At 49.4% G+C, this 13,618-nt stretch overlaps 1 protein-coding gene across 4 annotated transcripts in view; it reads right to left on the bottom strand.

Annotated features, from left to right (window-relative positions):
• WASL (WASP like actin nucleation promoting factor) overlaps nt 1-13,618 on the bottom strand; it is an 86,475-nt gene that overhangs the window by 25,456 nt on the left and 47,401 nt on the right. For all 4 annotated transcript variants that reach the window (XM_034767993.1, XM_034768001.1, XM_034767978.1 and 1 more), the window contains exon 5: nt 5,156-5,179. In XM_034767993.1, coding sequence (XP_034623884.1) covers nt 5,156-5,179 — 24 coding nt within the window. The remainder of the gene's footprint in view (nt 1-5,155; nt 5,180-13,618) is intronic.

The following is a 13,618-nucleotide window of genomic DNA, read 5'->3' as shown; positions in this document are numbered from 1 at the left end:
GTTAGTTTCTCCTGTAGGGAAAAGTTCTTCCCACACATCCAACCTTGAGTTTATGAAAGATGGAACATGTCAGTATAAGATAGGGCCTTCTCCCAACTCCCTTTCCCAGGGACCAATGCCTGCCTTAAAACACAAGGAAGACAATCTTTATTGCCATATACTTTCACTGTTTCTTTGCTTTAACCCCTAGGAATGTACCTGTTGGACAATCAAAGGAGTTGCTTCATTCCTATGGACCCCAAATCAGAATTCAACATGTATATATATTTATACTAATATTTTATCAAAGTATTAATTAAATGTTAACTTGCTAACTTGAGACCATGGGCAGAGACATTATGTAACCTTTTAACCATTGGCGACTGTTATCTTGTCTTGCTGCTAGACCTATCCCGGGGTGTGTGGAACTGCCTACCCCGTCACTTTCCCCCCGCCCATGGAAAAGCCATATATTCTACTGTAATCAATTGACTGACAGTGTCTCTGAGCCTAATAAGCAAGGTAACACTCCATCAGCGCTGTATGTAATAAACTCCTATGCTTGACCTCTACATGGTGTGGATTTATGTTCCTTCAGCTGAAGAGCATGCAAAATGACTTCTGAATAGAATGAGCGAGATCATGAAGTTTCACATGAAGTCAAACCACTCTATGCTCAGGATTTTGCGCTCAAAGCGTGTATGGAATGCCTCTAACTGATCCAAGTCTGCCTGTAAGAGGGTCCACGTTTCTGCATAACAATACCGGCAGCACGCAGGTTTGATAGATCCTTGTCTCAGCTCAAACGTATTTATATCCATAAATGAGACATGCACTTCACACAAGAAGCAGCAAGCCCTATTCGTTGAAGAACATCTGGTTTGCTGCAACTATTTGAATTCTACTTGCAGCCTTGGTAGATGAACTAGTTAGTGCTCTCCACAGTACTCAAGCACCCCTCCTCTGAGGGCTCTGGTGGCCCAACTCCAAGGTTCTGTACCTTGGTCTTCTGCCATAGAACATTTAATCCCATAGTATGGACAGCATCTACCCTCCAAGGTCTCCGTCTCTTCCACAAGCAAGGCAGTGTCGTCAATGTAATCTTGGTTGGTGAGTGTTTCTTGACCAAACTGATTCTGATGTATGAATCAGCAAGTTCCAATATCCAGTCAGCACCTCAACAGAATAGTGGCGGGGTGAGAATGTACCCATGCCACACACCTGATTTTGTACAGAAAAGTGGTGAAAACTGAGGACCAATGCATACTCTTGCACCGGTACTGGTGTGAAGGTTTTGCACTAGTTTTCCTAGAATATCTGGAATGCCAATTATCAGTATGATTCAAAGTGCTGACCTGCTGATGGAATGAAAAGCCATTTTAATTTTGACAGATGCCAGGAGAAGCAGGTGGTTAAATTCTTGATGCAGCTCAACCAGAAGCTGGAGGGTAAGAACAGCTTCCATCATTGACCATCCAACAGTGAAACCTGATTGCTGTACACAAACAATACCTATTAAGGAGCACCTGCATCCTACCAAGCAGAATGTGAATGAACCCCTTTCCAGGGACCATTAATGCTATTGGCCTGTAGGTGCACCACAATGTGCGAGATGCTTGCCCTTGTTCAGGGACACTGATGCCATCTTTCCATTTTGCTGCTACTCTGATGTCCACACTTAACAATAGTTGATGCAGGCCAATGCTCACTGGTTCCAAGGCACCTTTGATCAGCTCGAGTGGAATACCATCAAGTCCCGCTACAAGTCTGTTCTGCAATTTTTGGATGCCCTTTTGTAATTCCAGGGACTAACACTGATCCTCTATCACTTGAGCATCTGAAGCTGTGTGGTTTGCCAGGTCACATAGCTCTGGACAGTCAGCAGCAGCTCTGTGGTTCAACATGCTTTCATAATGTATTTTCCATCTGTCCAGAACTTCGTCCACTGATGAGCAGGGACAGCAATCTGGTTTCATACTAATGATGTTAGAAGGCTTTTACGGCTGCCAGCCAGGGAGCTGATGGTTCTGTAGGCAAGATGTAGATTGTTGTACTTAGGCCATCCTCTGCTTCATCAGCCAGGGGTTTGCTGTAGATCTCATGGTCAGGTTTTACAATGGGCCAGAAAATGCCTTTTTGTTCCCATGCTTCTACTTTTGCACTAATATCACACCCTGAGTTCAGTAGTGGAGGAATTTTGCTTCTTCAACAGTAACTTGATTGCTTTATGGCAAATGGGCCTCTGTGACAATGATGATTTTGTAATGGGTGAGTTCTTTGACAAACTGTCCTGTACCCAATGCTGTTCAGTGTTAACGCATTCCATGTGGTGACATAGAACATGCGTCTAGCATCTGGTTTAGACTATCAGGAAGCTGCGGTCATTGGGGTATTTCATTGTTCTGGGAAACTGGAATTAGCGGTAGCATTAGTGATGGCTGAATCGACTCATCAGATCTGCCTACCAAAGTTTCCTGGGCCAAGTTGCTGCTTCCAGGATTTATTACCACGAGAGGTTTCTTAAGCTTTCTCAAGACCCTTCATGTTAGCGCAATTGGTGGGTAGGCATACATTACCCTCAAGTCTCCTGGGATAAGGAAAGCAACTGATTGTGATCCAGGGCTCAGACCTTCCCTGGAACAGAAATTGACACTTGCTTCTGAGGCAAACAAGTCCACTACTAGGAGATCTCACTGGTGGAAGTGTTCTGTAGGTTGGAATCCTCGACTGAACATTTGCGATCTCATGAGAACTATCTGCTTAGTGATCTGCTAGGGTGTCTAATTCTGGCACCCTAGCAGATGAGGTGATGTGATGGCCTAATGCACCAATTCCTGACAGAGAGGGAGGTCAATCAAGCCCTTGCTTGTTCATGTAGAACACTGCTGCAGTATTATCTGTCATAGCTCGGCCCTGGATCATAGGCAGGAAAGCTACACAGGCTAATCAAAAAGCTCTAGAACATTTATATGTAGCAAAGGGTTAAGTCTCCTTGAGTGTCCAAAGGTCTTTTGGATTTGGTCTCTGTGAGCTCTCCACAAAATGCAAGGACAGCTGTGAAATTAATGAGGGGCTTAAACCAACAAATTTTGCAGAAAACTTTTTTGGAATGAAATTAATATTGTCTGATTTTTCTGCTACCAGCTACTTTAAAGAATTCTGATAGCAAAACCTTTCAATAAGTGTTACAGTTTAAAATCTTTTCTTCTTTTAAAAAGAAGAATGAGGGACAGTTCCGCTTCCCTGTTGATGTTGATGTTTACATGTCTTCAGCAGGGAAGACTGAGCAGGCCTAAGACATCAAATATGCTCGGCCCATTCCTTCTCAAGCTCTTCCCCAGACCTGGGGGCCTCCTATGTGGCAGCCTCTTCAGCAGCAGCATTGGCATGAGACCAACCAGGTTCCAAACTCCTCCCCAGGACTTGCAGAGGAGTTCCACTGCTTCCCTCCTGCACGACATTCTTGGAAAATCATTTCCCATGAATCACTGCTTTCCAGCTTCAATCCCATTCAGCTCCCAGTGTGCTCGATATCGGGGGGGGGAGGAGGTGGAGGGTAATCCCCTCCCTCACCTCCACCTGTGCACATACTTGTGCCCCCTCCTACCATCTGACAGAAAGATCCACCCCTTATGTAACTGCTTGTTTCCTCAAATCCCCTGGAGAGGCTGACGGCTACCCCACTTCTGTCTTCAAGTCTTTCTGGTGGAAATAGCATGCCTCCCTTCTCCCTGCAGTCTAATGCCTGACTGCCTTCTCCATATCTATGGAGGATTCCATCCCCACACACCACCCACTGCCTCCCTTCTCTCCCAGTCCATGGTAGCAGTAGAAGTGAAAAAGAAAAGCATCTGTCCTGACCTGACTGTTCAAGGTTTCTCCACAGACCCTATGGAGCAGTCTAGGGTTGTTATGCATACCCCATTTAGTGCTAGATGCTCCCCAAATCCTTGAAAAATATTTGGGAGTGAAGGGGCAAGTCATCCAGCCCCCATTTCTCCTCACTGCCATCTAGGGTGACCAGGGGTCCCGATTTTTGGGTCGCTCTCTTATATAAGCTCCTATTACCCCACTCCCGTCCCGATTTTTCACATTTGCTGTCTGGTCACCCTACTGCCATCGCTGTGTGAAACTGAAGAGGGACTTCTGAATATACACAGGCTCCCATTACTCCTCAACCCTGTACAGGGGCCTGAGAAGCGAAAAAAGGGACTTTTTCTGGCTGCCCATTACTTCCTGGCTCCATGCAGAGATTCTGGGATAAGGAGACACTCTTCTAGTCTTAAACTCAAACAGCAACTCTAGTGCCTTGAGAAAATTGTGCATGTGTGCTCTCCCACTCAGAGCAGGGCCAAGAGTGATGTCTCATAAGTACTGAGCATGAAGACAAGGTAGTGCAAACGACCAGCATGACAGAGAAATCAACTGTACACAATGTGCTGTCAAGTGCATAAAATAACTGACCTGAGAAAAGTAGATTTTTTGCTGGGTTTGCAGTTATGGTAATCTTAGATGCTACAAATAGGTTCAAAGAGTTTTCTGGAAGGTCAGGCTGAGCACATGCCCTCAAGTTTCTAATAGCACTTTGAGCTGAGAAGACAGTCAACTTTACAAAGTAAACTATAGCAGTTTTGTCTTCCTAAATTAATGGGTAGTTTTACAAGCAGCTGCACAAAACTGACAAGAATTGGATCAATTTCATTGTTGCAGTTCAGAACCTTGTGGATACTTGTGAAAGATGAAAACGTCAATTTTACGCAGTTAAAAAATAAATCACTGCCTATTAAGACTTAAGCACTCCTGTTTAAGATAAAAGGCCCACCCTATGATTTTATTTTTGTTTGCAACTTGATTGCTGCGATTTGGAATCAGTTTGTATATGAATCTATGGTTTGCCTTACTTGTAGACAATTCCAAACCTCAGTTCTGATCTCATTCAATAGCTGCCCCTCATCTTCACTGGTAGTGATCATGAACTACTGTACAGGTAAGTAATCATGTAAACATTAAAATTCTGATTTCCTGGAATTGATCCTTTCAGGACTGTTTAATACAACCATTAGGTTACGTTAATACAACCATTAGGTTACGTTAAAGAGAGCCAAAAGTCAGTGATTATGTCTAAACATGAAGGAGTTAAGAAAAAGAATTGAAGTAACCCTATGCAAAAGCTTACCATTTGGTGGGTCCCGTCTTTTTTCTGTTAAAAAGACAAAACAAAAAAGTATTTATTCAAAAGGTAAAACTGAATTCTTCAACATTACACACATCTCCATAATTTGTAGTTTTACAAACTACACAGACTTCCTACATCTAAATTTTATTCTTCTAGTAATATACAAATTATCCATAATTGCCGTTTTGTTTTATTTTAGCAGTTCTATCGTCCAAGAACAGAGGAAAGAATACCAGATTTATGTCATTTATAAACTGACTTAAAACTGAAACACAAAGTTTAGCACAACAGATCAGTGAAATCATTTATATATCAAAAGAGCCCCCGATCCTATAAGAGTTTACAATTGGGACTTCTCATGCTTACAGCTAAGCATATGCTTAGTCTTTGGAGAGTCAGGGCTTTAGATTATATGCCACAGAGAGCCTAATCATCAAGCAAAATTAGAAGTTACAAAACTATAAAACCCACATTAGGAAAGAATTAGCTGTTTGAACAGTTTACATTAAGTAAGACTGTGTGGAACTAGCTATCTTTTTTCCCCAATTGAAAATTTGATTCAGGCCAATTTGAGGCCTTAACATTTTGTACGGTGAAGTATTCACATAATGTTAGTTTTCAAACAAAAAATTAAAAAAACGTGTTTGATGCAAAGATTGTTAAAGCACAACTTCTAAAGAGAATGCACTCTACTCAGTAGAGTCCTCTCTTAACAGACTTCATGCAACTTTAGTCATTTATGTGAAACTACTCACAATCTGAAGCGCTTATATAGTGCTTTTATCAATAGATCTCACAGAACTTTATAAAAGAGGCATCACCCCAATTTTACAGATGGGGAAACTGAGGCACAGAGGTGCAGCAACTTGCCCAACGTCACCCAGCAAGCCAGTAGCTCGGCTGGGGTTAGAATGCAGGTCTCCCAAAGTCACAGTCCAGTATTCTATCCACTAAGAAACACTGTCCCCCACTGAAGCAAAAAATATTACATTTTGAAATATTAGAATTTAATTGCAAGTATTTCATATAGGTCTAAAGCTGAACAAGCCAAATAGGGCCAACTTGGCCACCAACCTACAGCTTTAACTAGCAACCAGAGGGGTCAGCTGTGATGTTGAACCCTACCATTTAAAATGGCTTTCCCTCCAACAATATTATTCTCTTCTTCACCCATATGCACTCTTCTGTTTGTAAATGCTTATGTGTGAGACATTTGGGATCAGTTCATTTGTTTTTTGGAATTAAAGTGGGAAGGTTTATTTTAGATTTACTTTATTGCACAAATGGATGTGTGTTTTTATTCATCTAGATTAGCTTCCTGATTATCCCTCCCAATGCAGCAGGCAGCTAAATTTTAAGTTTCTGGTTTAAAATTAGTCATCTAAATGAAAGCAGCCTTGATGTTAAAGGCACTGAGCACCCACACTACAAAGGAAGTCAACTGAAGCGGCATGTACTCAGCATTTTTGATTAAGTATGGAGTTAAGATAAGACGGTTACTCACCGTTGTAACTGTTGTTCTTCGAGATGTGTTGCTCATATCCATTCCATTAGGGGGTGTGCGCGCGCCGCGTGCACGATCGTCGGAAGATTTTCTACCCTAGCAACACCGGCGGGTCGGCTGTGGAGCCCCCTAGAGTGGCGCCTTCATGGCGCTGAATATATACCCCAGCCGACCCGGCGCCCCCTCAGTTCCTTCTTGCCGGCTACTCCGACAGTGGGGACGGGGGGCGGGTTTGGAATGGATATGAGCAACACATCTCGAAGAACAACAGTTACAACGGTGAGTAACCGTCTTTTCTTCTTCGAGTGCTTGCTCATATCCATGCCATTAGGTGACTCCCAAGCCCAACTTAGGTGGTGGGGTCGGAGTGAGACATTGCTGTGTGCAAAACCGCTGATCCGAATGCAGCATCGTCCCTGGACTGCTGCACTAGTGCATAGTGAGCTGTAAACGTGTGGACTGATGACCAAACCGCCGCTCTACAAATGTCCTGGATTGGAACATGTGCCAGGAAGGCAGTCGAGGAGGCTTGGGCCCTCGTGGAGTGAGCGGTGAGGTGCGGTGCTGAGACACCTGCCAGGTCATAGCAAGTCCGGATGCAAGACGTAATCCAGGAGGATAGGCGTTGTGAGGAGACCGGTGAGCCTTTCATTCGGTCGGCCACTGCAACGAAGAGTTGCGTCGTCTTTCTAAAGTGCTTTGTGCGGTCAATATAGAAGGCCAGGGCCCTTCTTACGTCCAGGGAATGCAAACGTTGATCCTGGCGAGTGGCATGTGGTTTGGGATAAAAGACCGGGAGAAATACGTCCTGGTTGATATGAAATGGAGAAACCACCTTAGGGAGAAAGGCCGGATGTGGACGAAGCTGCACTTTATCCTTATGGAAAACTGTATAAGGGGGCTCGGATGTAAGTGCCCTGAGTTCAGAAACTCGCCTTGCTGAGGTGATGGCTACGAGGAAGGCTGTCTTCCAGGACAGGTACAAAAGTGAACAGGTGGCTAGTGGTTCGAACGGAGGACCTGTGAGTTTGGAGAGAACCAGATTAAGGTCCCACGTCGGGACGGGCTGACGCTGTTGTGGGTACGTCCGGTCTAAGCCCTTGAGGAATCTAACGACCATCGGGTTAGAGAATACCGAGGACGCGAGTTCCCCCCGGGTGAAAGGCTGATATAGCAGCCAGGTGAACTCTGATTGAAGATATCGCCAACCCTTGCTGTTTTAGGGAGAGGAGATATTCCAATATGAGAGGAATAGGTGCCTGTAACGGGGACGTGGCTCGTTGTTCGCACCAACAGGAGAACCGTTTCCACTTGGCCAGGTACGTGGTCCGTGTTGAGGGCTTCCTACTGCTCAGCAGAATCTGTTGGACAGAGTGCGAGCACTGCTGCTCTGCCTGGGTGAACCATGGAGCAGCCACGCTGTGAGGTGGAGTGATTGCAGGTCGGGGTGACGCAGTCAACCGTGGTCCTGAGATATGAGATCCGGACATAATGGAAGCGGGATCGGTGTCTGAACCGAGAGTTCCAACAGTGTGGTGTACCAATGTTGTCTCGGCCACGCTGGAGCGATCAGAATTACCTGTGCCTGGTCTCTGCGCAATTTGAGCAGTACCTTGTGGACCAGAGGAAACGGAGGGAAGGCATAAAACAGGTGGTCTTTCCAGGGAAGGAGAAACGCATCCGAGAGGGAGCCCGGAGCTCGACCTTGTAGGGAGCAGAACACGTGGCACTTCCTGTTGTCTCGAGATGCAAACAGGTCTATCTGGGGAAACCCCCACTTCTGGAAGATGGAATGTATGATGTCCGGACGGATAGACCACTCGTGCGTCTGGAAGGACCTGCTGAGTCGGTCCGCTAGAGTGTTCTGGACTCCAGGGAGGAACGATGCCGAGAGATGAATTGAGTGGGCGATGCAGAAGTCCCACAGGCGAATGGCCTCTTGGCATAGAATTGACGAACGTGCTCCTCCTTGCTTGTTGATGTAAAACATGGCCGTGGTGTTGTCGATGAGAACTAACACACAGCGGCCACGTAGGAGATTGAGGAATGCCTGGCACGCCAGGCGCACCGCCATCAGTTCCCAAACATTGATGTGCAGGGCTAACTGGGGTGCAGTCCACAGGCCTTGGGTATGGTGTTCGTTGAGATGGGCGCCCCAACCCAGAGATGACGCGTCTGTGACCAGGTGCAGAGAGGGTTGTGGGGCGTGAAATGGCATCCCCTCGCAGACCACATTGTGATCTAGCCACCAGGTGAGGGAGGCCAGGACCGAGTTCGGGACCGTGACCACCATGTTCAGGCTGTCCCGATGTGGACGGTATATTGATGACACCCAGGTTTGAAGTGGGCGAAGCCGAAGTCTGGCATGCCTGGTTACGTACGTGCAGGAAGCCATGTGACCCAGCAGGGTAAGGCACGACCTCACCGTGGTAGTTGGGAAGGCCTTGAGACCTTGAATGAGGTTCGTGATGGTGCCAAAGCGATTGTCTGGCAGGATGGCTTGTGCACGCCTGGAGTCTAGAACTGCGCCGATGAATTCTATTCTCTGGGTAGGTTCTAGAGTGGATTTGTCCTTGTTGAGTAGGATGCCCAACTCGTTGAATGTGTGCACTATTCTGTGGACGTGGGCTTGAACTTGCTCCTTGGTGCGACCACGCACCAGCCAGTCGTCTAGGTACGGGAACACCTGTATCCCTTTCCGACGAAGGTACGCTGCCACGACAGCCATACATTTCGTGAACACTCTTGGGGCCGAGGATAGGCCGAAGGGAAGGACTGCAAATTGGTAGTGCCCCGTGTCTACCACGAATCGCAGGAAGCGTCTGTGAGGTGGGTAAATTGAGATGTGAAAGTATGCGTCTTTCATGTCGAGGGCGGCGAACCAGTCTCCAGGATCGAGGGAAGGGATAATGGCCCCCAAAGAGACCATGCGGAACTTCAACTTTACTACGAATTTGTTGAGTCCGCGCAAGTCCAAGATGGGCCGCAGACCTCCTTTGGACTTGGGGATCAGGAAGTAACGGGAATAAAATCCCCTGCCCCTTAACTCTATCGGAACCTCCTCTATGGCCCCCATGGCCAGGAGCGTAGAAACCTCCTGTATAAGAAGTTGCTCGTGAGAAGGGTCCCTGAAGAGGGACGGGGAAGGGGGGTGGGAGGGGGGGATAGAAGAAAACTGGATAGTGTATCCCCTTTCCACCGTGCGGAGGACCCAACGGTCCGAAGTTATAAGGGACCAAGCATGGTGGAAGTGGGAGAGACGATCCCGAAAGGAGGGGGCTGGATCCTGGGGGATGACTGGTGCGCCGTCCTCGGTCGCACCTTCAAAAGTTTTGTCTGGGGCCTGAAGGTGGTCTAGGTGGCCCCTGGTTCTGGCCGGGTTGAGGGCCGGTCCACCTTCTCCTACCACCTCGCCCTCGCCTCCGGGCCGAGTCTTGTCTCTGACGAGGCGGGGGGGGGTAGAAGCGCTGAGGCTGCGGCCTAAATGGTCTGCGCTGAGGGCCCACAACATGCATCCCCAGGGAGCGCATGATTGTTCTCGAGTCCTTGAGGCTCTGCAGGCGAGAGTCCGTCTTGTCTGAGAACAAACCATGTCCCTCAAAGGGCAGATCTTGTAGGGTTTGCTGCAGCTCCGGAGGCAAACCCGAAACTTGAAGCCAGGAGATCCTCCGCATAGCGATACCCGAAGCCATGGTCCTCGCAGCCGAGTCTGCTATGTCCAAGGAGGCCTGCAAGGAGGTCCGAGCCACCTTCTTACCCTCCTCTACCATGGCTCCAAACTCTTCCCTGGACTCTTGGGGAATCAACTCCTTAAACTTCCCCATGGAGTTCCAGGAGTTAAAATTGTAGCGGCTCAGTAGTGCCTGTTGGTTCGCCGCTCTAAGTTGCAGCCCTCCGGCTGAGTAAACCTTACGGCCAAACAAATCGAGCCGTTTAGCCTCTTTTGATTTAGGCGCTGCAGCCTGCTGGCCGTGGCGCTCTCGTGCGTTCACTGATGCCACCACCAGTGAACACGGTTGGGGGTGGGTATACAAGTACCCGTAGTCCTTCGACAGGACAAAGTATTTCCGTTCCACCCCTCTCGCTGTGGGTGGGATAGAGGCAGGAGTTTGCCATATCGTATCCGCATTGGTTTGGATCGTGCGGATCAGGGGTAACGCTACCCTCGATGGGGCATCCGCTCCGAGGATATTCACTATCGGGTCGTGCACCTCCACTACCTCCTCCGCCTGCAGGTCCATATTACGTGCCATCCTGCGCAGAAGATCCTGGTGAGCCCGAAGATCTATTGGAGGTGGGCCTGTGCACGATGTGCCCGCCACTGCCTCGTCCGGCGAAGAAGAGGAAGATGCCTCCGGTGGAACAGGATCCAAGGGCTGGTCCTGGTCTCCCTGTTCCTGGGCCGGAGCATCACCTGCGCCTGGGTCCAGGGTGTCAGGCGGTGCGGACACGGAAGCCTCCATGTCCCCTGGCGGAGGCCGAGAGATGGTGGACTCCGGGGCCCTTCTAACGGAGTGACCCGAGCGAGAGGTCGAGGGTATTGGAGCCCCTTGCTCCTGGTGGTACGCCCACGGGGTCCAGAACGACCAGTGAGATGGGCCATGAGAATGGTCCTCTGTCATCTCCTGCCAATGGCCCAAGTCCTGTTCCTCGGCTTGCCCTTGAGGGGGATATGCCGATCTCGAGAGGTCCTCCGAGGAGTGGGACACCGATCTCGATGGCCACAGTGGTGCCGAGAGCGTCGAGACGATTCCCGTGGGCTGCGGTGCCGCACGGTGCCGGTCCGGAGATGATCTATCTCTACGCGGTGCCGGCGATCGGTGCCGGGACCGCGACCGGTGCCGATGACCTCGTCGGTGCCGGGAGTCAGATCTGGACCTCGACGAGGACCTGGAGTATGCCCGGTGCCGGGAGCGGCCTCTCGACGTCGAGCGTCGACCGTAGCGGTGCCGAGAACTACGTCTCGACGTCGATCGGTGCCGACGATCATAGCGGTGCCGAGACGTAGAGCGGTGCCGCGAAGAAGATCTTGGCCGCGAGTACGACCGGTGCTGAGGCGATATTCGGTGCCGGGACTGCGAGCGGCGTGGGGACCTGCTTCGGGACCTGGATCGGTGCCGAGGTTCCAGCCCTTGCGATGGAGGGCGCATCAGGGCAGGTTTCCCCCTCGACTGGACCGGGCGAGTCAACGGTGCCGTCGGTGCCGGTGGTTGAGGCGGTGCCGGCTCCGTGAGAGCTATTAAGTCTCTCGCCGCCGTGAAGGTCTCTGGAGTCGACAGGAGGCACTGTATCACCGCCGGCCTCGGTGGAGACGTTATCTGCACCGGACTCAACGGCCTCGGCGCCGGAGTCGACGGTGCTGGAGGCACCTGTTTCCGGTGCTCCACCGGCGGACGCGGCTCTACCCCCGGCACTGGGGGAGCCGGCGTCTTCGGCACGGAGGTCCCCGTCTTATGGGCTTTTTTATGCCCCGGAGATAATGACCGGCGTCGAGGCACTTGCTGTGCTTGCGGTGCCGACGAGGTCCGGTGCCGGGGAGGCTTGTCCGACACCACTCGCGTGGTCGTCATAGCCGGTGCCGCCGGGGCACTGCGTACCGAGGCGCTAAGTGCCGGGGCCTGACTTTTAGATGGAGCGTCCGGACTAAGTGCCGCCTCCATCAGGAGTTGCCGGAGCCGAAAGTCCCGCTCCTTCTTGGTCCTTGGTCTGAAGGCCTTACAGATCTTGCACTTATCTGTTTGATGGGACTCTCCCAGGCACTTCAGACAGGAGTCGTGCGGGTCGCTCGTGGGCATAGGCTTAGCGCAGGAGGCGCACTGCTTAAAGCCGGGAGCGTTGGGCATGAGCCCGGCCCCGCGGCCGGGGGAGAAAGGGGGAGACGACCCCCTTAGTCCCCTGGACTATTATAAGAACTATAACTTGAAACTACTAACTATTTAACTACAAACGCTAGAACTATAACTATAACTATAACTACAACTATGAACAACAAACAAAGCTAGGGAGAGTGGAGGACAGCTATGCCGCGCTCCACAGTTCCAACGACCGTCAGGGGCGGTAAGAAGGAACTGAGGGGGCGCCGGGTCGGCTGGGGTATATATTCAGCGCCATGAAGGCGCCACTCTAGGGGGCTCCACAGCCGACCCGCCGGTGTTGCTAGGGTAGAAAATCTTCCGACGATCGTGCACGCGGCGTGCGCACACCCCCTAATGGAATGGATATGAGCAAGCACTCGAAGAAGAAGACTAACTTCTTCAAAGCAGGATGTCTAATTAAAACTTTCAGAGCTACCTATTTTCAAGTAAGACAACTGAAACGGATCATAAAAGCTCTGGTGAGTAGCAACTGGATTGCTGGGGAAGTGGCAGCTTTCCTCCCGCAGTTAGATGTTCGAAGAAAAGCTCCCAGCTGTTACTCTAGAAATGGACGGGCGGCTTTTAAGATGACTCTAGAGATCTAAATTGGGAGACGATGTAAGACTTCTAGTTCTGTTCCTTCAGAAATTAAGGTGAGGGCAGGTAAGGATATCTTTTCAGGAGAGGTAAAGGGAGATGGGGCTGACAAGAAGCAAAGGACACGGCTGCAGGTCTACAAGAAGGTTAAATTATCTTCCCAGCCAAAACCTGTAGCATTTTAGAACGAAAATCTCTCCCTAACACTCCACAAACCAATACTGCTTGGGTGTGGAGGTAGAAAATACAGTAAAGACTCTTTGCTCCTATTTCCTTTTGTTTTATCCATTTAGCTACATGGGATTAAGACTTTTGTTTTGTGGGAGTTCTCAACTGTGCTTAAATAGGAGTCAGTCACAGCCATGCACCACCAAAAACCTCCAATCACCCAATCACAACATGTTTGGTAATTGGTGTTCTTTCCCTCCAACCTACCTCTCTTGTTTTATTCTTTCCTTCCTTCACCCAGATTCTCTTTCTATCCATCCATCCATTCCTTCAACTCAA

This window comes from Trachemys scripta, chromosome 1, assembly GCF_013100865.1.
Source record: "Trachemys scripta elegans isolate TJP31775 chromosome 1, CAS_Tse_1.0, whole genome shotgun sequence".
Classification (NCBI taxonomy): Eukaryota; Metazoa; Chordata; order Testudines; family Emydidae; genus Trachemys; species Trachemys scripta.
Note: the sequence above shows the minus strand (reverse complement) of the source record. Positions and strands in the feature narration are given on the sequence as shown.